Source organism: Talpa occidentalis, unplaced genomic scaffold (genome assembly GCF_014898055.3).
Source record: "Talpa occidentalis isolate TD23 unplaced genomic scaffold, MPIMG_talOcc4v2.1 talOcc4.4, whole genome shotgun sequence".
NCBI classification, from domain to species: domain Eukaryota; kingdom Metazoa; phylum Chordata; class Mammalia; order Eulipotyphla; family Talpidae; genus Talpa; species Talpa occidentalis.
The window spans coordinates 30307034-30331324 of record NW_023604295.1 but is presented as its reverse complement, the minus strand read 5'-3'; the positions used below and the strand labels follow the sequence as shown (position 1 = coordinate 30331324).

The 24291-nt window shown below is 40.2% G+C and overlaps 1 protein-coding gene and 1 pseudogene across 1 annotated transcript in view; one reads left to right on the top strand and one right to left on the bottom strand.

Annotated features, from left to right (window-relative positions):
• Window positions 1-24291, top strand: part of MCF2L2 (MCF.2 cell line derived transforming sequence-like 2) — a 186352-nt gene that overhangs the window by 89789 nt on the left and 72272 nt on the right. Inside the window, 4 exon segments of the mRNA XM_037526575.2 lie at window positions 2203-2394; window positions 7850-8027; window positions 12870-12961; window positions 21848-21933. Coding sequence (XP_037382472.1) covers window positions 2203-2394; window positions 7850-8027; window positions 12870-12961; window positions 21848-21933 — 548 coding nt within the window.
• On the bottom strand, window positions 9016-9125 carry LOC119258392 (U2 spliceosomal RNA; annotated as a pseudogene).

Here is a 24291-nt window from a genome sequence, read left to right as displayed (position 1 = left end):
AAAAATGCTCCAACAATCTCACCACATCCCACTAGAATGAACTAAAGTCCATTTTACTCTCGGGGGACCCAGATTTAAAGAATGTGTGTTGCCTGACCATATAGCACATTTCTTGTTTTCCCTTCAGGTGTACAAAGAACAAAACTATATTTGCAAAGTGTTCCCTCATATAAGACATCAGACTGTGATTCCTTTGGGTTTTTATTGCAGGCTGCTCATGGAAAACAGGGACACATAATGACCACTTCCTGGACATCTACTATGTTCCTGCCAGGAGCATAATATGTCATCTATTTAATCCTCAAGACAACCTGTGGGGAAAGTATTAATGGCCTCATTTTATGGAGGCAGAGACTGATATTCCACTAAGTCAATGGGTCTCAACATTGACTTCATGAGGCTCCCCTGATGGGCTTGCTGTGGCTGCAGATGCCCTGAGGTGCCTGCCCCAGAGTCAAGATTCAGGAGGCCTGGGGTGATGCCCACGAATCAGGATTTTAGTCAAGTGTACAGATCACGCTGGTGCAGGTGGCACAAAGACAACACTGAGAAACTCTGGGGTGAGTGATTGCTTAGCACCCCACTCAGGGTGAACAGAGGATGCTGGACTTGAAGTCAGTCCTGCTAAAGTCCTAGGCCCAGTCCCATTTGGCTAGACAGCAATGCCACAGCCTCCTATGCCCTTCAGTGAGGACCGCTGGGGCAAGTGCCCAGTCAGCAATAATAGTGACTTCTGGAGCCTTCCCTGTCAGCTGTTCCCAGACAGCACACAGCTCAGGGCTATGAATCAGCATCCCTCTTCCCACAGGTATTTCTCTCTCCATTGACCCAGGGCACCCATCCAGGCTATTTTACATCATCCCACTGCCAAAGGGATTTTAATGTCAATGAAACACAGCTGTTTCAGAAGCAAGTGATTCAGAATGGCCTCTTGCACAGCTTGCTCTGTGCACTGGGCTCTCTGCAGGATCAGCTGCTGTTTTCCTCATTCTATTTCTGCTCCAGAAATTAAAACCTATGCTGGTGTGTATGTGTGTGAGTTTGTGTGTGTGCGCACGCACGCGTGCATGTGTGCAAGCATGCCTAAGTAACTGCTGTGACTCTGTAGAAGACCCCAGTTTAATGCTTTCTGCAGATGCAGGCATTATGATTAAAGAGAATGTTTTCATCTTTGAAAATATGATTTCATATTACTTTGAAAGTCTAAAAATGTAAAAAGGAGAAGGAAAAAGTCACTCATGGACACCTATATAGCTCACTCCCCTTCTCATCCACACACCAGTGACAGTCATCAATTATTAAATATCCTTATTGCTTTTTATAATTCTAAAAGTAGTATTGTTCTATCTACATCATTTAAGGAAAAAAATGAAGACCACAATGTAAGTGCCTATTAATTTTCCTAAATATCACCACTTTGGAGTGCTCCCTTCTGATCTTGTTTCTACTCTGTAGTTACTTCTGATCTGTATTTTACATAGCTCTTCAGGTCACATGGTAAAGGAAAATGCAAGTGTACCTGCACTGGAAGCTTCTTTTCATGTAGATTTTCGGCAGTAAAAGGGCTCCTGTCTTTCTGTTCAAGTCTTTAAAAACATTGATTTGTTAGAATCATCACCTATCTGATTTCATTCCAGCATTCTGCAAAGTTAGAATATTGCTGTTCTGAGTTACAAAATTTTGCATTCTTGGAAGTTTCCCTAGGAAAGAAAAATGCCAATAAATGCAAATGTGGGCAGAGGAAAGTGGTGTTTTTGTTAAAAAGGAACATTCCCTCCTCCAGGAAGGCATATAGGAGGCCAGACCTCATGCCTCATCGGCCACTTTGTGCTCATGTAATCAATTAGGGTGCAAGACAAGTAGCTACCAAATAAACCTCAAAGCCACTAGTTACATTTTTTTATGGTTAAGCCAAATATAGCAGTACTTAACTCTCTTCTCCTGGAGATGTAACACTTATTGTAGGTGGAGAAGGGAGGAATATTTATGTGACTGGGTGACATCCCTGAGAAGTGGACAGACATGAAATTTTTGAACTCATCCTCCTTCTAGTGTATTTACAGTGGTCACACCTCTAAACTTTATGCTGTCCCCCAACAATCTCCCATGGTTTCAGATTCCTTGTTGATCCCATAGAAGCTCAGACCTCCTGAGGACTGTGGTCAAGCTAGCCCCCAACGGCACTTTATTTCTTTCCCAAAGGTCAGCCAGTGGTGTGAAGAAGGAATCTACCTCTTGGCTTCCCAAGCTGTAGACAAGTGCCAGTCACGAGAAGGGGTTGACACTGCCTTGAATGACATCGAGACTTTCCTGAGCGCAGCGAAGGATTACCAGTTACCCAACCCCAGGGACTTCTACAACCAGTTTGAGCTGATGCTCACCGTTGAAGTAAAGGTAATATTTCTGGGATATGTTAATCCTGTGGTTGGGAGCAAAATGTGGGAAGACTTTGCTTATTGCCTAAAAAAATCCAGGTAGAATGTAGTGAGTAGGTTAACCAGTTCCTGAACCCTCAAGTGACCTCTTAGACTTCTGGTCTGTGCTTCTGGCAAACCAACCCTTCATGGTTTGACTAAGTCATCACCTTCTGCCACTCATTTCTCTACAAATGCTATGAGCATCTCTGATGTATCATGCACTGTGCTGTGCGCTGAGGACACTACCATGAGCAGAAATAGACGTGCTTCCATCCCTCATGGAATTTATATGTAAAATAGATCCAGGGCCTCCCTGGTGGCACAGGTGATTGAGCGCAGGGCTGTGAAGCTGTCTGCAGCCTCTGCAGCGTGGGTTTGATCCCGGCCGCCCAGGGAGATGCCCACATGAGCGGCAGACTTCTGCTGTCTCGCCCACTGCTCCCCTCAGCAGTGTATTTCAGTCAGTCTGCCTGTTCTGCTCCCTGCTCTGTCTCTGGTGAGTCCTCTCACCTCCTGCTCATCTGGCCTGTACCCTCGTTCTTGTATGCATAAATAAATAAATCTTTAAAAAAATAAAAAATAAAATAAAATAGATCTAAAAATCCCCAAAGCCCATCTCTTCTTTAGGTTTGAAATAAAATTCTAAGTTATAGATTTAATTAACCTGTTGTTTGGAGAGTTTTGTACAATGAGAACTTACAACATTATCCGAACTGATACTCTACCCCTATAGACGCCTTCTTAGATATATGTATATGCAGAGTTTAATATAGACACCTCTATCTTCAGACTTTGAAAGGACCTAGAAGCAGTGAAATGCCCAATATGATAAGCACACCTAACACCAAGATTTTGGTTTCTAATACCATTTTTCAGTAAAAGAGACCTGGGCTTCTTGGAGAAGTGGCTGATTCTAGAACTGGGGTGGGAAATTCGTGTATGATACTAGTGCATCTTATAGTGCCAGAAAGCCTAAAATCAAAACAACAAACCATAATGCTGGGACACAGAAAACAACTGAAAGAGCACCCCATGACCAATACTGGAACAATTTGAACTACAAAATTAATAAAGTATATTGGATTACAAACCAAAGTATAAAATAGATATCCGTGAATCCATGCTGACAAAATTAATGGTGGACTAAATATATTAATGGGGGAGAGGAAACTAATCTCCCATGGAGAATAATTCTAAATTGTTCATGTAGAGATTTTGGCCTCGAGGAGGTGGGGGATTTTCCTTAATTACGACTTTGCGATGTGACATCTTTCCAAAGAGTGCAGTATGTGACTTTATAGTAGAGAAACCTAGCAAATACTACCTCAACAGGTGATCAAGGTCAACAGTCATTTATAGAAAATGTACCCTTGAAAGGATGAGATGAAAATGGTACTTTACTTCTGTGGTCTTTCCCCTAAAAACCCGTAACTCCAGGCTAATCATAAGAAAAACATCAGATAAATCCCATTTGGGGGCACTCTATAAAATACTTGATCTACAGTCCTTTAAAAAGTCAAGGTCGTCAAAATCCAGGAAAAGCTAAGAAACCATCATAGCCAAGAGGAACCTAGGAAGTCATGGTAACTAAATGTAATGTGGTGCCCTAGATAGAACCTTAGGGAAAAAAGATACGTTAAGCAAAATTAGGAAAATGTAAATAAAGTAGGGAACTTATTTATTATTTCTTATAATAATAAAAAGAATGAATCAATGTTATTGAGTTGTTAGAAAAGTCATGATGTGCTTTTTTCTGTTTTCTATGCAAAAATGTGTCATGACTTTTCTGACCACCCAATAATTCATTAACTATAACAAATGTACCATACTAATATGTTAATAGTGGGGGAAACTGGATATGGTGTATATGGCAACCCTGTACTATTTTGTAATTTTTCTGTAAATCTAAAACTATTATAAAAAATATCATATTTCTAAAAAGCTGATATGTCTCAATAACATTTAAGACACAGTGATTATCAAAACTATACCAGCAATAGACTCCTGTTCTTAAGAACTGTCTGTCTGAGGCTCTTCAAATACCTTTTCCTAATATACTGTCATCGTGTTACCCTCTTAGTGCTACTGTTTAGATTTTTCTCCCTTGTTCACTTTCCCTACCCAGACTAGAAAATGAACAATCTCAGTAGCAAATAACAAATTTTTTTAAATAAATTTTATTTTTATATTCCCCATACAATTGCAACCCCCTTATTTTGACCCCAATCCCTCCCCTCCCTGCCCCCGACCCCCATAGAGTGTCTCTGGTTCATAGTTTAGCAAATAACAAAATTTAATTTTGCAAACATTCATTGGGTTCCCAGTCTGGGCTTTATTTTAGGAAGACAATATGAAAAACAGCCCCGTAGTCACAGGGCTGCCAGGTTAGTGGAAGACAAACATGTGCCCACTAAGTGCTCCTTGGCTAAGAGATATAGAATGCAAGAGACACGATATGAGGGCGATCTGGCTGCGACATCTCTCACCATGTTGATCACCAAGGTTGATCAGGCTGATCTGGCTGACTGGGAACATGTCCCCTTCCTCCCTCACTGCTCCATGTGCTCCTCTCCCAAATCTTCATGCTAGGTGGAAGAGGACGGCCTTCCCAGGGCAGAATGACCCGTTCTTTGGTCATTGGTATACGAGTAGCCACGCTCCCTGCTAGATTGTCCAAATAAGCTCTCAAGAGACAGTCGGGCACACAGGGGAGGCAGTCTTCAGCTCAGCCTGGGCCCCTAGGGTGTCCATACGAGACACCTAAATCCAGTTGGGAAAATTGGGTAGCATTTTTCAAAGGAGACAAAATGGAGGGAGGGAACATAGAAGAAATAGAAGGCCCAAAGGCAAAAGAGCATTTAGGGGAACTGTGACAACTGAGGTTGAGGTGTTAGGGGGTGGGTCCTGGCAGGAGGTAAGTCTCTAGGGAAATTAGGCTCAACTGCTTAGTACTCCAGAGTGAGCTGTCTGGCCTTTATTCTCACACTGTGGGAAAAAATAGAGTAGTTATAGGAACAGATTGATATTTTAGAAAGATAAGTCAGAGTGTGATATAGCTTAGGAGTTTAGGGTCTCTTATGACTGCTTCGTTTTCCAGGGCTCATGCTAGGATTATAAGGGAGAAAGGCAAAGAGACCAAGGTGATGTGAGCTGGTTCTAGTCCTGGTGGTAAGGGACCAGCCTGTGGCCCGTGAGATGGAGCTGACCCAGGGCCATACACCACCCATTCAATAGTCATTTGTTCAATCAGCTGTCTTGATCTATGTGCAGCCAATAACAACTGTGTCTCCATTTCCTGAAGCTCACCACTGGGCCAGAAAGGCATGTCATGGTGGCTGATCACCAAATCTCATCATCATCTCATCACTATCTCCCCATAAATGCAAATGACATTTCCATCACCCTCAATGCAGTTGCTTTTGGTACGTGGCCTCGTAGCTGTGTTACCAGAACCTCCAGTCCATTGTACTGCTGAGCTTCCTGAGGCCAGAGACACATTCTCTAAGACATTTTAAACAAAAGCAAAAGTGTAGAGCTCAGTCGAGACTGGGGGTGGACCCACTACTTCAGTGGGTGGACCCAAACTGCGTATCACCTATTTGGGCAAGTGAAGTTTTATCAGAGCCCAGCCACACTCCTGTTTTATCTATTACCTGACACTGCTTTTGTGCAGCAAATGCAACAGATGGTCTGAAATGGCTAAAATATTTATCATTTGTCCTTTGCAGAAAAGTTTGCTGAACCCTGATCTAGACCAACACTGCCCAATAGGACTACAATGCCAATCATTTGTGCCATGTAAGATTTCCTAGTAGCCACATTTTAAAAAGTGAAAAGAAACAAATGAAGTCAATTCTAATGTTTTATTTAGCTTGTGTTCAAAATATTAGTTTTAAGGGCCTCCCTGGTGGCACAAGGGGTTAAGTGTCAGCACTATGAAGCTATCCGCAACCACTGCAGCATGAGTTCTACCCCCGGCCAGGGAGCTGACCCACATGGCGTGGCAGACCTCTCCTGACTCGCCTGCTGCTCCCCTCAGCAGTGTATTTCAGTCGATCTGCCTGTTCTGTTCCCCTCTCTGTCTCTGGTGAATCCTTTCATCCCCCGACACCTCTGGCCTATACCCCAGCTCTTGTATGCATAAATAAATCTTTAAAAAAAAAACAACATTAGTTTTACATAAAATCAATAGCAAAAATTATTAACAAAATATTTTATATTCTTTTTTAATATGACATCTTCAAAACTCAGCGTGTTTTCTACACTCATAGCACAGCCCAATTTGGACTAACCATGTGCCAGGTACTCAGTAGCCACATGTGACTGGAGGACATTTCTGCACTCAGAAACCCAGAGGGAGACCAGCCCCAGATCCTCTGTGATCTCCACAGAGGTCAGCCTTGACAGGGCCCTCCAGCTGTAAGGCAACATTTGTTCCATAGCTGACATTCCAGCCCTGCCTCAGGGTCCTGGCTCTTTCCCTCAGGAGATGCCACAGCATAAAAAAGACAAATTTGCTTTCCCAGTTGCAGAATGTGGGAACCTTCCGGGTGTGTGCTGAGCCTGCACTTTGGGAATTGGGCAGCCTTACAATACTCTGCATGGCTCTTCTCTTCATGGTTCAGCTCTTCTCATTTTGGGTTTCTTCTTTGGTCCATCCAAATCATCTAGGACATGGATGTCAGTGTCGGCATGGCAAAGAAAAGTCTACCCCTCCCGTTGTCTGACCAGAGCTAGAGGATGTCATGCTGGTAGCAAGGCCGCAGGCACTCATTCCAGCTCAGACTTTGGTGTTAATCAAAGGCTTCCGGGTCTCCTTTCCCTGGCCCTCTGCCACAGGGCTTACATCAGATAAGGGAAATATGTGCACTTCATCTTTCCCTTGGTGATTCTTCAGTTTATTTCTTCCTTATTTATGTACAAAGAGGAGGTCTCACAGGATAAAATTTAAGTGTACATTTTTTTACAGGTGGTCCCCTTGATTCAGTTAATTCTTTTCCTTTGAACATTTAAATTCTTTTGTCTGTCAGGGCCTTTATTCAGGGTACATTTTTTATTGTGAAGTCCTCCTGTTTTGTAAATTGGCAAAATGCCCTTTATTCATGGTCTGTGGCATCATTTTCTATCATCAGTGGACATGACCTAGAGAGCCTTTACCTACTAACAAGTGTTTTCAGAGCACTGCTCGGCTGCGCAGTGTTCCAGCAGAGGCAGAAGTGAAAGGATAAAATCATTGATCTCAAAGTTCTCTAAAATGCTTAGAGATCCTTAGAAGCACAATCCTGGTGCAAGGGAGATATGCAGTAACTTGCATATGGATGTCCAGAGGCAGTTGGACTGGGGAAAAGAGAGGATGATGTGAGAAAGAGAAGCTTTATCTCCTCATGCTCAGTGTAGAGTGGTCTGCTTGTGATTTGCTTTTGTTCCTGCAGGCCAAGGCTCAGAAAGTCCTGCAGAAGCTGGATAATGTGCAAGATATATTTCACAAGAGGCAAATGAGTTTGATGAAACTCGCAGCCAGACAGACGCGCCCCGTGCAACCTGTGGCTCCCCATCCTGAGTCCTCCCCAAAATGGGTGCCACCGAAAGCCAGCCAGCCCTCCACTTTGGGTAGGTAATTTGGGGAAGGAAACTTTGTCGCTTTATGTCTTGTTAGTTCCCACATCAACTTGATAATATTGTGGCTATTTAGGGCACATAATAGTCATTGTTTTGACAGATGTGCTTTAAAACAAATTACAGATATGGAATAGTATAGGTTTGGATGTTAAAAAGTTATGTAAAATTGAAAGTTATATATGAGCTTTATATATTCAGTGCCTGAATGCAAGGAGAAACTGAGTCTAGTAGAGGAATAACGTAATTGCACAAATAACATTAGCATGAAATATACTCCATTAAGGACTTTTAAAAAGCCCATAAGATTCTACTAGTAATGAATCAGTAAAGTGGGCTCTTTGAAAAGATATGTATGTAAGTTCTTGCATCAATCAGGTCTTGATTATTACAGCTCATTAGGTAAATCTTCCAACATTGCTTTTTTCAAGATTGTTTTAGCTATTTTAAGTTCTTTTTGTTTTCATATACATTTTTAATTTCATTGGGACTATGATTGAGATTACACTGGGTATATAAATTAATTTGAGGAGAACTATTATCCTACCAATGTTGAGTGATCCAATTCATAAACATTATGACTCTCCATTTATTTAGGTCTTCTTTAACTTCACTTGGCAAGATAGTAGTTTTGAATGTAAAGGTGTTAGGTGCTTTGTGGTATTTCACCCTTTAGAAAATATATAATGATTTATGACTGTCAGTGAGAATGTATTTCTCTGTAGAAATATACACACATCATCAGTGCATGGAGACACTTAGACTTCTGTTTTTATTTTAATGCTTTTTCTGGTTGTTGTTCCCTGCCTTATTATAGTGACTGGAACCTCCAGTACAATGCTGAATAGAAGTGGTGAAAGCAGACATTTTTATCTTTCCCCAGTATTAAGGGAAAGAGTTCATTCCTCATTTTGAAGAATGATGTTAGTAGAAAGTTTTTCACAGATAACTGCTAATCAAATTAAGGAAGTTTCTTTCTATTAATAGTTTGATGAGAATTTTCATCATTGACAATTGTTGAATTTCTAGATGCTGTTTTTGGTACATAAATTAATACTACACTTGATCTTAGCCAAAAGGCCGAGAAGCGATTGGTACATAAATTGAGATAATCAAATGATTTTCCCCCTTATTTGTTAATATGGTAGATTGCAATGATTTATTTTCAAGTGTTAAAACAATTTATGTTCTAGGGATAAACTTGTCTTGAACTTGATGTATGCTATTTGTTGCCTTTATGTATCTTGAAGCAGTTATTAAGCAATAATGTTCCTTATTGTTATGTCTTCCAGATTATATTGGCTCTTGTATAATTATGAAATATATCTCCCTTGCTCCTTACATTTAGTAATCCCTTGTTTTGAAGTCTGTCTGATATTAATATAGCTATTCCAGCTTTCATATGCTTGTTGGTTTTGATGTATTTTTTACATTCCTCTGTTTCTACCTTTATTTTTAAAGTATATTTCTATAGGCAGCATATAGTTGGAGCTTGCCTTTTTAATACATGTTAACCTCTGCCTTCTAATTGGAGTATTTAGTCCATTTATATACAATGTAATTTGTTGACATAATTGGATTTAGAATTACTATTTTGGTTTTTACTATCAATTTGTCTCATATTTATTTCTCTACTCAGTTTTAATTACACTCCTTTTTAGCATACTCTTTACATTGTTTTTCCCAGATGTTTCTCCTAGGGATTATATGCCTTCTTAATTTATCACACTGTGCACTGAGTTAATATTGTAGTACTTTATGTGAAATATAGAAAATTTATAACAGTATAGTTGCAAGATAGGAGGTTGTATATCTGTGTCTCCCATCCATCCTCTGCGCTATTATTATAAATAGTACATCTACATATGTTAAATCCTCCTAAATTTTTTGTAACTATTGCTTTAAGCAATCATATATCTTTTAAAGAACTTAAGAGAAAAGAAGAAATAGATACATGTATGTGTATATATATATATATATATATATATACTCTTATATTCAACCTGTATTCAACCATTTCTGCTGTTCTTTACTCTTTTTTATAGATCTGAATTACCATCTTGTGTCATTTCTTTTCAGTCTGGAAAACTTTCTTTAACATTTACTGTTGTGCAGGTCTATTGGCAACAAGTTTTTTCCCAATTTTTATCTGAAAATTATGGGATCTTTTGGTAATTCTCCTTTTAGTACGGTCAATAACCCCCTGACTCCCATGACATGTATGTTCCACTTTTTAGAATTAATCTTTGATAACAGTTTAGTACATTTTTTTCTGGAATTGTCTATTCTTTTGCTTCTCACACATGCACACACACAAATGAGTGTGCACCCACAGATGCACTTATACATACATACCGCAGACACACACATGGAGACACCTTCTCGAATGGCTGGAAATGGAACTTGGTTCTCCTGACCTCTTACCCAGGGCTCTTTTCCAAAATTAAGTGTGTTCCTTCTATGATTTTGCTCCTCTCACTGTTTTAAAGGGCAGGTGTTTGTTACAAGTAACTAAAGCCTGTTGTTTCTCAGATTTTCAAACACAAGGTTTCCTAACAGTTAATGGCCCTCCTAGGGTAAGCAGTCATGTCTGAACAGGTATTGTTGACCTTGATCAGGTAGCCTGGTCATTTGGCAGAACGATCCTGTGCTTTTGTTTTGGAGTATAACCACTGTGGACTTAAGCAGGTCCATTAATAGGATTTTCAAACACATTTTCTAATTCCTTTGTAAATGAAATGAATCTGTGCCAAAATAAACTGCCAAGCAATATGGGCAGGTTACTTAGATATGGGAGTTGGGATCTCAGCTTTACCTCTGTTAGCTGCATACCTTGGGTAAACTGTCACCTCTCTGTAGCTCATAAGGAATATGAAAAAATTCCTTTATGACTAATAAGAACTAAAATGTACTGACTGCTTACCATGATCTAAACAATTTGTGCATATTAACTCAGTAAGACCTCATAACAGCCCTGTATTCTAGGCTTTCTCATTATTTTCCACTTTACAGATGAAGAAGCTAAGGCACAAAGATGACTGATAATGTGTACCTCATATGTGGAAGAGCAGAAGTTGAACCCTCACAGTAAGGCCCCCATCTCTCAGCCTTTAACGTCATTGCTGTACTTAACAATTTTACGGGCAGGTGCTTCTCAGTCATGGGTATCTCCAATTACAGTGTATGCACTTCTTGCATACAGTTATTAAGCCTGAAATCGCCTAGTTCACAGAGATCCTGCAGGCAGTGAGGAACCGAAAAGATTGTCCATCGTTAGTGAACAGGATTGCTCTGGTGGTCATATAAGCTTGCGCAGTAGCGTACTTCAGTACAGATTCAACATAACATCTATGAATCACCCAAGGAAAGCCTAGCTCTATCCAGTTGGCTCACAGAATCTGTGGGTTGGGAGGAGCCTCTGGAAGTCTGATGGTCAACCTCTATCAAGTGCAGCAAAGATGAGGATCGAAGTGATATACTGGTGATAAGGGCTGAGTGGCATTTTGGCCATGGGACCTAAAAATGCTCAAATTTTATTTTGGGTTAATCACATGTGGTCTGTGAGTTTTGGGATGAACTGTAAACATGAAAATGGCAATGGTGACATAAGAATTCAAAGTACCACTTATTTATTAGCTGTGTTGCCATCACCCCAATATAGTGCTCTGGCAAAGCTGGCTTATAAAGCCTCAAGACATAATAAGGACTTTTACTCCTCAAGTTCCAATCTCACTTCCAAATCCCATGGAACCTGAAGAAAGGCTATCACCCAGCTATCCGAGAATCCTGTGAGAGGCAGAAGTGGGAGATACAGAGACTGAAAGAGGAGATAAGAGTAGGACAGCCCAGATCCACACTGACTCAGCGAATTGATCTTCACATAGTCATCCACCTCGCCCACTAATAAATGCGATTCTATCACACAAGAGGATATGAGATATCCCCTTACATAATCATACTCTGCTTGTGTGTGTGTATAAAGACTTTTTGAAGACTATGGAAATATATCAAATGATTGTGTTTAAGGGGTAAAACTTGAGTCCTGGACCTCCCTGGTGGCACAGGGATTAAAGAGCCTATTAAGCTTTCACCAGCCATTGCAGCACGAGTTCGATCCCAGCTGACCAGAGAACTAACCCACATGGCGCAGCAGACCTCTCCTGTTTTTCCCCTTAGCAGTGTATTTCAGTAAATTGGCCTGTTCTGCTCCCCACTCTCTGGTGAATCCTCTTACCTCCCCACCACCCTGCACCTCTGGCTTACACCCCAGCTCTTCTATGCATAAATAAACAAATCTTTAAAAAAAACTTTAGTCCCTTTCAATTTCTTTATAATAAGCACAAATTACCTCTATAGTATAAATAGGCATTCAGTAGAATGTGGTACCTGAAAGTGAATCAGGTCCTCAGTCCAAGAACAATATCAAGTGCAGTACTATAAGTACAAATGAGAGATACTAAAGAGTAGTGTGTAAAAGAATCCCTGGCTTGAAATTGTCAAGAAAGTCTTCATGAAGCTGAGTCTTAAAAATGGTAATGATGGAAACTATCATTTTTGCTGCATTCTGTTTACTGATGTGTTGTGGTTTGATGTTTCAGGTGGTGTTGGGTATGAATCTTTTCTCTTTGGATTAAAGGTCAAGGGGTCTGGGGTCAAGGACTCATTTCTTTTCAGCCTCTCTCCTTCACCTCCAATTTCTTCTGCCAGCTTGGCCATCACTGCTATGGCTCAGTTCAGCTTTATTAATCAACTGTATCGACATGGTCCACTTGCTTGTCCAAGCCTGGCTAAGCGCTCTGAGTTATTGGTAATGTCAGGATTTCTTTGTCCCTCTAGCTCTTCTTCAGAAAACATCTGAGGAACCTTTTGTGGAGACAGATTTGAACTCCCTGGAGAAGGAATGTGATGAGACAAAAGGTGAACTCAAGGTAAGATCACTTTTCTTTACTGATGAGACTTTCTGCTCTGAGAGAAGATTGCTGCCATAATTAACAATAAATCAATAAAACTTCTCCCCCTATATCCTACCTCTTATCACCTACAGAACACGTGCCCATAAAGACACATGGCACAAACTAGGGTACCCAGGACCTGAGGTTTGTGAGATTTCTACTGGAAGTAACAAACTGATCATGTATGTAGTTGTTGGCTGATATTGTTTAGTTCAGGGAAACACAATTTCATTCATTCCAGTCATCTTACTTCATATTTAAAATTAGTAGAACAATGTACAATTCATGTTTAAAAAGAGCAGGACAAAATCATATAGAACTGTACACATGCACACACACACACACACACACACACAAACATCATTACATGTTGCTAAAAAATATGCAATGCAGGAGTTTGTGTATGTAGTGAAGGACTTTCCCATACGCTTGTACATTAATAGTGATGGCTGGGAGGGAACAGACAGAAACAGACATTAATAGTAAACACTTCCTGAGTTTGGCAGAGGCTGGGCAGATTTCTGCTTCTGGAAACCCAGGTTGTGAGAACTGTGGACAGAATCCACATAGTTGTGAACAACACAAATAGGAAGAAAGGGGATTTGCGTGCTAAATTCCCAAATCCTAGATAGAAACATCAATTTAGGACCAAGTAGGTGTTTCACAAGCTAAGTAGTGTAACCAGGGAAATGTGAGAAAACTTATAAGAAAGAGGTAGATTAGGAAAAAAAAGGTTTAGATTCATGTCCTTGCAGCCCATGGATTAATAAAAGGACAACAGGGAGATCAGCTAACATCAAGAACACTGTTGGGTGTGCTTTGTGGCCACTGTCCAAGACAGGTAGCCAAGATGGACAGAACATGCATGTGGCCCTGAGTGATGATTGTGATACTTTTTGGCATTAATCCTAGAACTCAAAGATGAAACAAAACCATAGCTGGTGTAGGAGAGTGAATCATAGCATTGTGATAAATGCCCTTCCTGGCCCTCAAGAGCAAGTTCCGCATAGAGAAAAATGCTATAAACCTTAGGTACTCATAGTTGCCACTAGCGTCACTGCAACTTGAATCATAACATGATGTCCCCTCCTCTCCAGCCAGGTGATCCTTGCTGAGCTGGTTCTCAGGAGCTTGACAGGCTAAGCAAGGAGGCTCTGGAGCCATCTGGCCACTGAACGGCCGAGTCATTGGCTCACTGATGTCATCTGGGAAGCCCAGCCATGGAGCAACAGCTGTGCTGCTGTGCCTACTTCCCGTACTTCTTCTCACTAGCTGTAAGCCACAAGCATGATTCACAGGGGCCACTCCTAGCCACTCCTTCCCTCCCTGGAAGCTGGAAAGAAGCCAAAGGCTGATGACAAATGCTTTTTCCTGATTGTAAACCCACAGGGCAAAGGAAGAGCTAGTGACCGTGAGCATCAAGGAACTGTGTTTTCGAACATCTGTCAAAGTGCTTTAGTATAGCAGAGACATTTTCAGGCTTCTGAGCAAACAGTCTCCTCCATACAAATATTCTTAAAATAAAGAGCAAAAAAGAAAAAACAAAAACAAACAGAAAAAAAACCCTGAAGCTAGAAAGGAACAGGAAGGGGTGGGGTGGGGAGGCGGTCGTTGCTACCACCCTGAACTGTGAACTGTGCTGGGAGCTGGTATCAAGGAGAACACGTAACACTGGGTAGGAACCTCTCAGTCTAATATAGAGTCCAAAGTGTAGGGGGCATCGAGGGAGATTTTATTAATCCCTGAGGATGTGTCTTGCTAAGAAGCACCAGAAGAAAGAAGAGAGAATAACAGTAAGTTGTCTTTGTTCTTTGGTCAATGCAAAATTGACAGGCCTAAAATAGTTGTTGGGCCCAATTTGGGCAGCATATTCAGCCCAAGGTGATTTATATTAAACAATTGTTATGGATCATGTGGAAACTATTCCAACAGAGGGCCTAAACTCAGGCTATGTCTAAATTTCATGGAGAGAACATCTTTCCAGTGATTTATACAGACATACCTTGCTTTATTGAACTCTGCAGATGATTGTATTTTTTACAATTTGAAGGTTTGTAGCAACTCTACATGGAGCAAACCCATCGCCAACATTTTTCTAACACATGCTCACTTTGTATTTCTGTATCACATTTGGTAAGTCTCACAAAAGGTCTAGCTTTTTCCATATTATTACGCCTGTGATGGTGATGTGTGCCCAGCGGTCTTTGGTGTTAGTGTGTTACTGTTTGGAGCACCAGGAACCACACTCACATAACACAGTAAATTTTTTTTTAGGTTATTATGCTTATATTCTTTTAAAAAAATGTTTATTTTCTTATATCTGTGTTAATTTTTGGACAGTATTTGATTTCTTCCCTCAGGTGTAGTTCCTGTATTTCTCCCACTACCATAGCAGCATGTGCTCCATCTCCACAGTCTCTTGTGCTCATCCCTCTCCTGTCTTCACCCCTTCCTCTCTCCTCCCCCTCCCCCTGCTATACGCCTCTGATCTATGATCAGCTTGCAAGTCTAAGACAGAGAATTTAATTGATAAATGTGTGTGGGTTCTGACTGCTCTACTGACTAGCTGTTGCCCATCTCTCTCCCTGACTCAGGCCTCCCCATTCCTTGAGATACAGTAATATTGAAATTAGGCCAATTAATATCCCTCTAAGTGTGCATGTGAAAAGAAGCATTGCAGATTTCTTATTGTAAATCAAAAGCTAGAAATGATTAAGCTTAGGGAAGGATGAATCTTGAAAGCGGAGATAGGCTGAAAGCTAGGCCTCTTGTGCCAAAGAGTTAGCCAAGTTGTGAGTGCAAAGGAAAAGTTCTTGAAGGAAATTAAAAGTGCTACTCCAGTGAACACATGAAGTATAAAAAGTAGAACAACCTTGTTGCTGACATAGAGAACGTTTAAGTGATCTGGACAGAAGATCAAACAGCCATAAGCCCAAGTGAAATCCAGAGCAAGATCCTAACCCTCTTTGATTCTATGAAGCTGACAGAGGCGAGGGAACTGAATAAGTTGGAAGCTAGCAGAGGTTGGTTGATGAGGTTAAAAAAAAAGCAGCCCTCTCATAAAAATGCAAGGTAAGGCAGTGAGTAGATTCTGCAGGAACTTATCCAGAAGATCTAGGTAAGATAGTTAATGGAATTGGCTATACTAAACAGCAGATTCCAATGTAGACAAAACAGCCTTTTATTGGAAGAAGATGCTACCTAGGGCTTTTGTAGCTAATGAGAAGTTAAGGCTTGATTTCAAAACTTCACATGGCAGACTGACTCTCTTGTTAAGTGTTAGTGCAGCTGGTGACTTTAAGTTGAAGCCAGTGTTCATTTACCATTCCACAATTCCTAGAACCCTTAAGAATTATGCTAAATCTACTATGCCTGTGCTCTGTAAATGAAACAGCAAAGCCTGGATGACAGCACATCTGTTTGCAACATGACTTACCAGATATTTTAAATCCACTATTGAGATCTACTGCCCAGAAAAAAAAGATGCCTTTCAAAATATAACTGCTCATTAACAACACTCTTCTGTTGGAGATGTACAAGGAGACCAATATTGTTTTCATACTTGCTAACACATCTCTTCTGTAGCCCTTGGATCAAGGCATCATTCTGATTTTCAAGAAACGCATTTCATAAGGCTGTCACTGTCTCTGATGGTGATTCCTCTGATGGTGATTCCTCTGATGGATCTAGGTGAAGACAATGAAAACCTTCTGGAAGGAATTTACCACTCTAGCTGCCATTAGGAACATTTGTGATTCATGGAAAGAGGTCAAAATACCAGCATTATCAGCAGTTTAGAAGAAGTTAATACCAAATCTAAGGGATGTTTTCAAGACTTCAGTAGAGGAAGTAACTGCAGATGTGATGGAAATAGCAAGAGAACTAGAATTGAAAGTGTAGCTTGAAGGTGTGACTGAATTTCTGCAACCTTGTGATCAAACTTGAAGGGATGAGGAGTTGTCCTTATGGATGAGCAAAGAAAGTGGCTTCTTGAGATGGAATCTACTCCTGGTGAAGATGCTGGGAATATTGTTGAAACCACAACAAAGGACTTATATTATGTAAACTCACTTAATAAAGCGTCATCAGGGTTTAAGAGGATTAACTAAAATATTAAAAGGATTCTATTGTGGGTAAAGTTCTATCAGACTATACCACATACTATAGAGAAATCTTTTATTAGTCAATCAATGTGGCAAACATCATTGCTGTCTTATTTTAAGAATTACCTTTCACCTCAGCCTTCAGCAAGCACCACACTTACCAGTCAATATCCATCAAAATTGAGGCAAGACCCTCTACCAGGATAAAGATTATAACTTGAAGAATCAGATGATGGCTAGCATTTTTTAGTAATAAGGCATTTTTTCATTAAGGTATTTATATTTTTTAGACATAATGCTATTTCACACTTGATAGACTACAGAGTAGCGTAAACATAACTTCATATGCACTGGGAAACAAAAAAAGTGATGTGACTTGCTTTATTGCAATATTCACTTTATTGTGGTCTGCAACTAAATCCAACATATCTCCAAGTTGTGGCTTTAATACAAATTCCTGTGGTAAAAGGAATATAAAGTGTTAGAGGACAGAACAGGGAGTAGTTCCTAACCAGGATATTGGAGATGCTTTTCAAAGGCAGTGACATTCAAACTCAACTTTTAAAGAGTAAATACAACTTTGAAAAGTAGATATGACAGAGAGGGACATTCTATGATGGGAAAGGATATAAGTTCTCAGAAGTCTGAAGGGACATAGGCTATTCTGGGAAAGATTCTAGAAAGCTAGGAAGGCAGACTGAAGACAAGTTGCTGAAGGCTTTGGTTGACTGTTGCTGATTAGAAGGGAATATATCCCTGGTATACCAATGGCTCAACAAAGTACAGATTAGATGAAAGCAGGCAAACTGATTAGCTGCTAGTAGTTGTCACAGTCGAGGTGAGACTTCATGTTAGGAGCTTAGTGGTAATAGAAAAAAGAGGTGGGCAGAGCTCCTATCCATTAATCTATTTATTCTCCCAGTACCTGGAACACACTAGACTGTCAGAGAAAGTTTGATGAATAAAGATTAAGGCAGAGAAGATAAGGAGAGAAAATTAATTGTGAAGGAGAGGAAGATATTGAAGATACCATTGAGATTACCATTTGGATTCCTCACTGGATGCATTTGTTGATACAGTGCATGCATGAGGAACAGTAAAAAGGGAGACTTATGAATACTGAGTCTATCATTTGTGGAGTCTCATAGCAACAACCACACCTTCTCTTTTGTTAACTGGGCTAACTTTCTGCAGAGACTGTAGCTCTCCCCACACCAAGGAGAGGCAACCGAGTGGCCTTGAGGTTCTGTGGAAATTATTAGTGAATTAGCTTAGGGGACAAAGATTGGTTTAATAAAGCACCTTGCAAAGTTAATAAAGCACTTTGCAAATGAGTTAAGAGTCATAGACATACAAAAATTAACTTGCATTGCCATTTATGCATTGAGGTTAAAATCACATGAAATCAAGCAGCCTAAGAAAACTCAGAATGGATTCTTTTCCAGGTCCTTGGTGCTCTTACTTCCTTCACAATGTCTTGGTTTGGGAATGGGAGAAAGAGATCAACTGATATGTTCCCTATTTTCTGATATTTTTAAATAAAACTTCAGACTCACAAATTAACATTGCTATATTTTCAGTTTTTAAAGACATTTTCCCCAGGAATGGAATATTATGTTTATCATATTAGCCCAACCTATAAAAGTCAACTTATGCAGTAGAACATTGAATGAATAACTCTCAATACTAACTAGGAAATTCAAGATCTGGGATAAAAGAACCCCTGGGAAACTTTTGAAATAGGCCACGTTTGCATTTGGGACCATGCCCCTATCTTTTTCTAGTCATTTTTCATTTCCACAAAACCTTAGGACCACTCACGCTGGTCTCCTTGAGCCTACCTGTCCCCTTCCAGAGACTTCAGTCCATAAAATATTCTAAAACCTCCCTCTTCTGGTCTTGCCCCTCCTTAGCAGGATCCTCCTCTCAGTGCAGCTGATTTGGAGTACAGAGGTAGGAGAAAATCTGAATGAGTTAGTTTGTGATAAGTCACACAGCCCCTTCACCCTCCTGGAAACACTTTCTGTTTTAAAAAGAGACTTTTATGCTATTCAAAGGAATCTTTAGGGAGTGGCTTCTTTAAGCCACATCAGTGAAAAGTAGGAAAAGATGTGCAGGAAAGGGCCAGAGAGATGGAGCAAAGAAGGGGTTGACCAGCCAGCTAGGAATCAATTCCTAGGACAGGTCACTAAGTGGTTCCTGTTTTTCTAAGAGGTTCCTGTTTTTCAAAAGTTCTTCCTATTCTCCATGAGAAAACCAGCTGAATCTTTTAAAAAAAAAAAAAAAAAAAAGATTTCCCATTATCCCAGCAATAAAGAGGGGGTAGGTCTAACTAGCCCCTTCCCAGAGGCTGTTTTCCTCTCTGGGTCTGTGTTTGTGTTACGATTATTCTGGACAGAGGCTGGAGACATTTCTTAAAATGAATTTTCTGTTCTTTGCCACTATCCACTCCTATACGCTAGTATTCTATAATTTTCCAGTGATTCTTACTTGTCATACCTTTTTATTTATGAAATAATTCACAATACCAGAAAATGCAAAACCTTACACCCTTCTTATAATAATCACCCTTCCTAATGATTACTCTTCATGCTTTAAATGAAAAGGATGTTTCAGCTCCTTATCTGCCTCACCTTTTTTCTTAGATTTAAGTCTAATGGCTTTTTTTTTTTTAAAGAAACAAAATTATAACAAATAATGCTTTACCTTAAGTTACCAGATGCCATCATTTAAAAAAAGTTGGAATGAAATTGCTTTCACAGCATTCCTTAAATCCTAAGGTCAAATCATTTAACTTCTGGGAAAGACTAATTTGATTCAGATCCAAATGTTGCTATTTCTCCTTTGGTGAAGAAAAAGTCAAATTTAATAATCAATTGAAAATTAAATATTGATGCTTTTTAAAGATATGTTTAAGAAAGATAATATTCTTCAGGGAAATTGAAATATGATTTAAAAAAAATAAAATTTCTTCTGGCCATGAACTACTCTTTATTTTCAATTTTGAAAGTGTGTCTTCAGAATAGGGCAGACCAAACAATTAGATTAGGTCTGTGAAAAAGACATAGGAAGTTTTCATTAAATGGTGCTACTAATGTTATAGGACAGGTTGAGCGGCACCCCAGAGCCCCCAAACCTGCCCATTCTAAATAGGTTCTGCCATCCGCCGCATCAACACAAAACATGTAAGTCTTTAATGAAAAGAATCTTTAATACAATTAGTAAACAATACAGAAAAGACAAAGAATATAGTTTCTAAATCAAGCATCCAAAGTTACCCGTCCCCTTGTGGGTAAAAGTCCACCCAAGCGGGATTGGCCCAGAGCAAGGCCTGTAAGCCTGCCACAAGTCCAAAGCACCTTCCAGTGGGGACCCACAGAAAAGGATCAGAAACAACCAGACAAATCTGGAAGGAAAAGAGCAAAATCAGAATCAAGATAAAAGCTGCCATTGTTAACCTCCCGACGGGGCTCTCACTCACATCCGTTTCAACCAGTCCATGACCAAAGCCAAGCACAGTTTCTTCACGTCTCTCTGCTCCATGTACCTCCTCCAGGTCTCTTTTTTGCTCTCCATCCTGCTTCCTTCCTTCTTCAGTCTTCTCTCCAGCTTCTTCTCCCCCCTGCTCAGCTCCACCCTCCTTTGGGTGGGGCAGGGAACCTGGAACTTCCCTTTTCCTGGAGACCACCCTGTTACACTAAGAGGGTGAATTAGTGCTGCTTTGAAATGGGAGCGACTAAGGCAGAAATGAGTTTAAGAGTAGAGATGAGGGGCCCAGAGCAGATGCCAGTTGACCTGGCTGCCTTCATTGCCACACTATTTCTTCTGAATAAAAGGATCAGAAGGAAGGCCAGACTTTCCCACCTGACTGGCCTCCCACAAGGTATCTTCTGGTTTGGTCCCATTTTTAAGCACTAGTTGGCTGATGTTAAAAAAGCAAAATTGCAAGCTGGTAAATTTGAAGAGCTAATTGATGTTTTTATACCTCATCAATCAGGAAGCATCTCATCTAACAAGGAGTTCCAAAGAGCTATACAAAATGGGGCCTTTTATAGACAGGAGGGTGTGAGTTAAGAAAGAGTAGATTACTTCATGCAAGGCCAACTTCCCTTGCTAGATGGGAGGGGTTCCTCAGGCAAATTTATGTATCTAATGTGAACCTGGAAATTTGAGGCTGACTGGGGAAGATAATATTCCAGGGAGGGGGTGCAAAGTCTAGGTTTGATGACATGGATCTTAATACAAGTGACTCCACTTGGGGCCTATTGTCTCTATCTTGTTTTTAAAAAGATTTATTTTATGCATACAAGAACTGGGGTGTAGGCCAGAGGTGCGGGAGGCGGGGGGAGAGGATACGCCAGAGACAGAGTGGGGAGCAGAACAGGCAGATCTACTGAAATACACAGCTGAGGGGAGCAGCAGGCAAGACAGGAGAGGTCTACTGCGCCGTGTGGGTCACCTCCCTGGCCAGGAATTGAATACATGCTGCAGTAGCAGCAGATGCTTCCTAGTGCTGATGCTTAACAACCCTTTGCACCACCCGGGAGGCCCTGCTTTTAAGAATGAGTTTTTGATGTTCTTAGAGGAAGTCTAAAGGGCAAATGACAACAGATCTAGAATAGTTGGGAGAGCCAAAGAAAGAGAGCGATGAGAAACTGGATATATTGCTTATCTAGAATGCCACAAACAGAACAAAACAAGAAAATGGGAAAAAGGAATAGTCAAGTGAACTATCTTAGCAAAATTTCTTTCACTTCAGAATGAAGAAATACTTGATCCTAGTGATGATGGGGAGAACCCTGCACAGGAGCAGATTGAGAGTCCTGGAAGTCTTTCTCCCAGCAGGTAAGACTGCAGAGCCCTTTGTGAGTTCATTTAAACCTAAAGTGTGGGAGGAGAAATGGAGGGCGTCCTCCACTCTAAATCTCATCACTTATCCTTCCTGAAAAAATCATGTATTTACTAAGGGTAAATAAAGATCATATACAGTTGGTTCTTGAACAACTGTTGTCTAAAGTCACCCACCCCCATGCAGTGGGAAATTGCTACAGGGTAACCCCAATAGAAAATGGGTTGGCCTGACTGTGGGTCCTTACCTGCATGCTTAAAAGGGACTTTTAATAATACTCAACTGCAGGCACACACAAAAAGTTTAATAAGGGTTTATTTACAAAAGAAGGGGAAATGAAGAAATGAATAACTCGGGGAAAAAGAGGGAGATAAATTCGTGAATGTGTCCCACCAGTTCCGCTGAGCTGGAATCCCAACAGCACGCTGAGAGCTGGCGAAAAACTGAGACCCCCACGGCCCACATGTCTGGTTTATACCAAACCCAGCTGCTTACCTCCACCCTCAGGTCCCAGCAACTCTCCCTTCGATGATGACGACAGTATGGAATTTGTAGTTCTTGGTGTCTTGGATATCTTTGGTCTGGAGTGGGGGTGGAGTCTATAACACCTACTGGTGGAGTTTCTTCAGGACATGCTAACAAAATCACAGTATAATTTAGGCCTCACTCTATACCTGCAGGTTCCGCATCCTCAGATTCAACCAACCAACTTCAGGTTAATTGAATCCATGAATGTGGAACCCTAGGAAAGAAAAAAATCCTGGTGTATGCAGACCCCTGGTGTTCAAGCCCGTGTTGTTCAAGGGTCAGTTGTATTTACCCTATTTATTCACTTATTTATTCACTTAAAACTCATGAATCTCATAAAAGCAACAAGCAAGAGATGAACAATGACACAGACCAGACTCCTAAGGATGCTAGTGATTAAAAAAGTAGATTTGCAAGAAAATAGTAAACTAATATTGACATTGAATTACTGGTTTAAAGGCCTTTAAAGGCTATAGGTCCCCCCAAAACACAATTTATACAAATGTAATACTATCTGGCCTACAGAAAGGTGTTGATAGGCATGTGAACGCATGCCAATAAGAATGCCTAAATTAGGGTGGTCAAGACCAAAAACACAAGGGGAAATTAATTTTTAAAAAGAACTTCTATAGATTCAGAATCCCTATCATTACCTCTATTCTAGCTCTCTGCACAGAGCCACACCATTTGAATTATCGAATCATGAGCTGTACTTATCTTCATGAATCTCGTGTTAGTGCTTAGCCTCTAGTGAATGAACAACTGTCTTTAGGAATTTACCCCTTGATTAGAGCCAGTATTAGTATAATAAGGCTACTTTATGCTTTTATACTTCCAGGTGTATTCAAGGAAACATAGGCTCTTACTGACTGAAATCTGTCTTTGAGTGACTGTAAATGGCCCTATGTAGCTTCTCTGAGCGTTTAATAAGCTCTCTGAAAAGCACCACTTGGCAATATGTTCTATTGTTTGCTAAGTAACAGTATATTGTGGTACTTTTCCCATTACTACAACCCATACACTACTCTTATTATTATAACTTTACTTCTATAATTATAAGATCCTTAAATATATCCTGTAAGTTAGTTGATGAATTATGTTAATTCACAATAGGCCATTAAATCATACTTCTAATGACAAATACAAAGGGAAAACTCACAGCATCTAGTGATACAACCATCTTTAGTATTCTTGTAAAATAATTTTGAGGTAAGGTAAAATCAGTTAGTGGATCAAACAGGAAATGGAAGCTATAAGATAGATATGTTTGTTCTACCACCAATTTTGAAAACGTATCTTAAGATCACCAATCTCTAGTCCATGCAATAGTCTGACCTACATTGCCTTATTCTGTTTGATTTTATAGATTTGAGTTTATTAAGGCTAGCATTGATAGGTACATTATGCCTGGCATATAGTAAGCATTCAGATTTTGTTTAATAAAGTTTTAAGTAGTATAGTTAAAACATTATACCAGATAGTGTTCATTAAGGGTTCTGAATAATATATTTGGATGACTTACCAGAATAACATTATTTAAAAAAAAATGTATTTTAAGCACTATTCAATAAACCATGCACAGTGCCTACCTTCCAAACCTATTGTGTTAGTTAGAAACAAACACATGTAACAGCTAGTAATTAGCATGGTAATTGCTTATGTATGTATTTTTCAGGAAGGGCAAGAGATAGTGGAAGAACAAAGTTAGGGTTGGATTTCCAAGATTTCAGAGGTTCAGGAGAATGGGGACCTCTAGCACGGGAAGCCATCTTGCACAAGGTATGGATGGTCATGAATGCTGATTGTGACAGATAATAGTGACAATG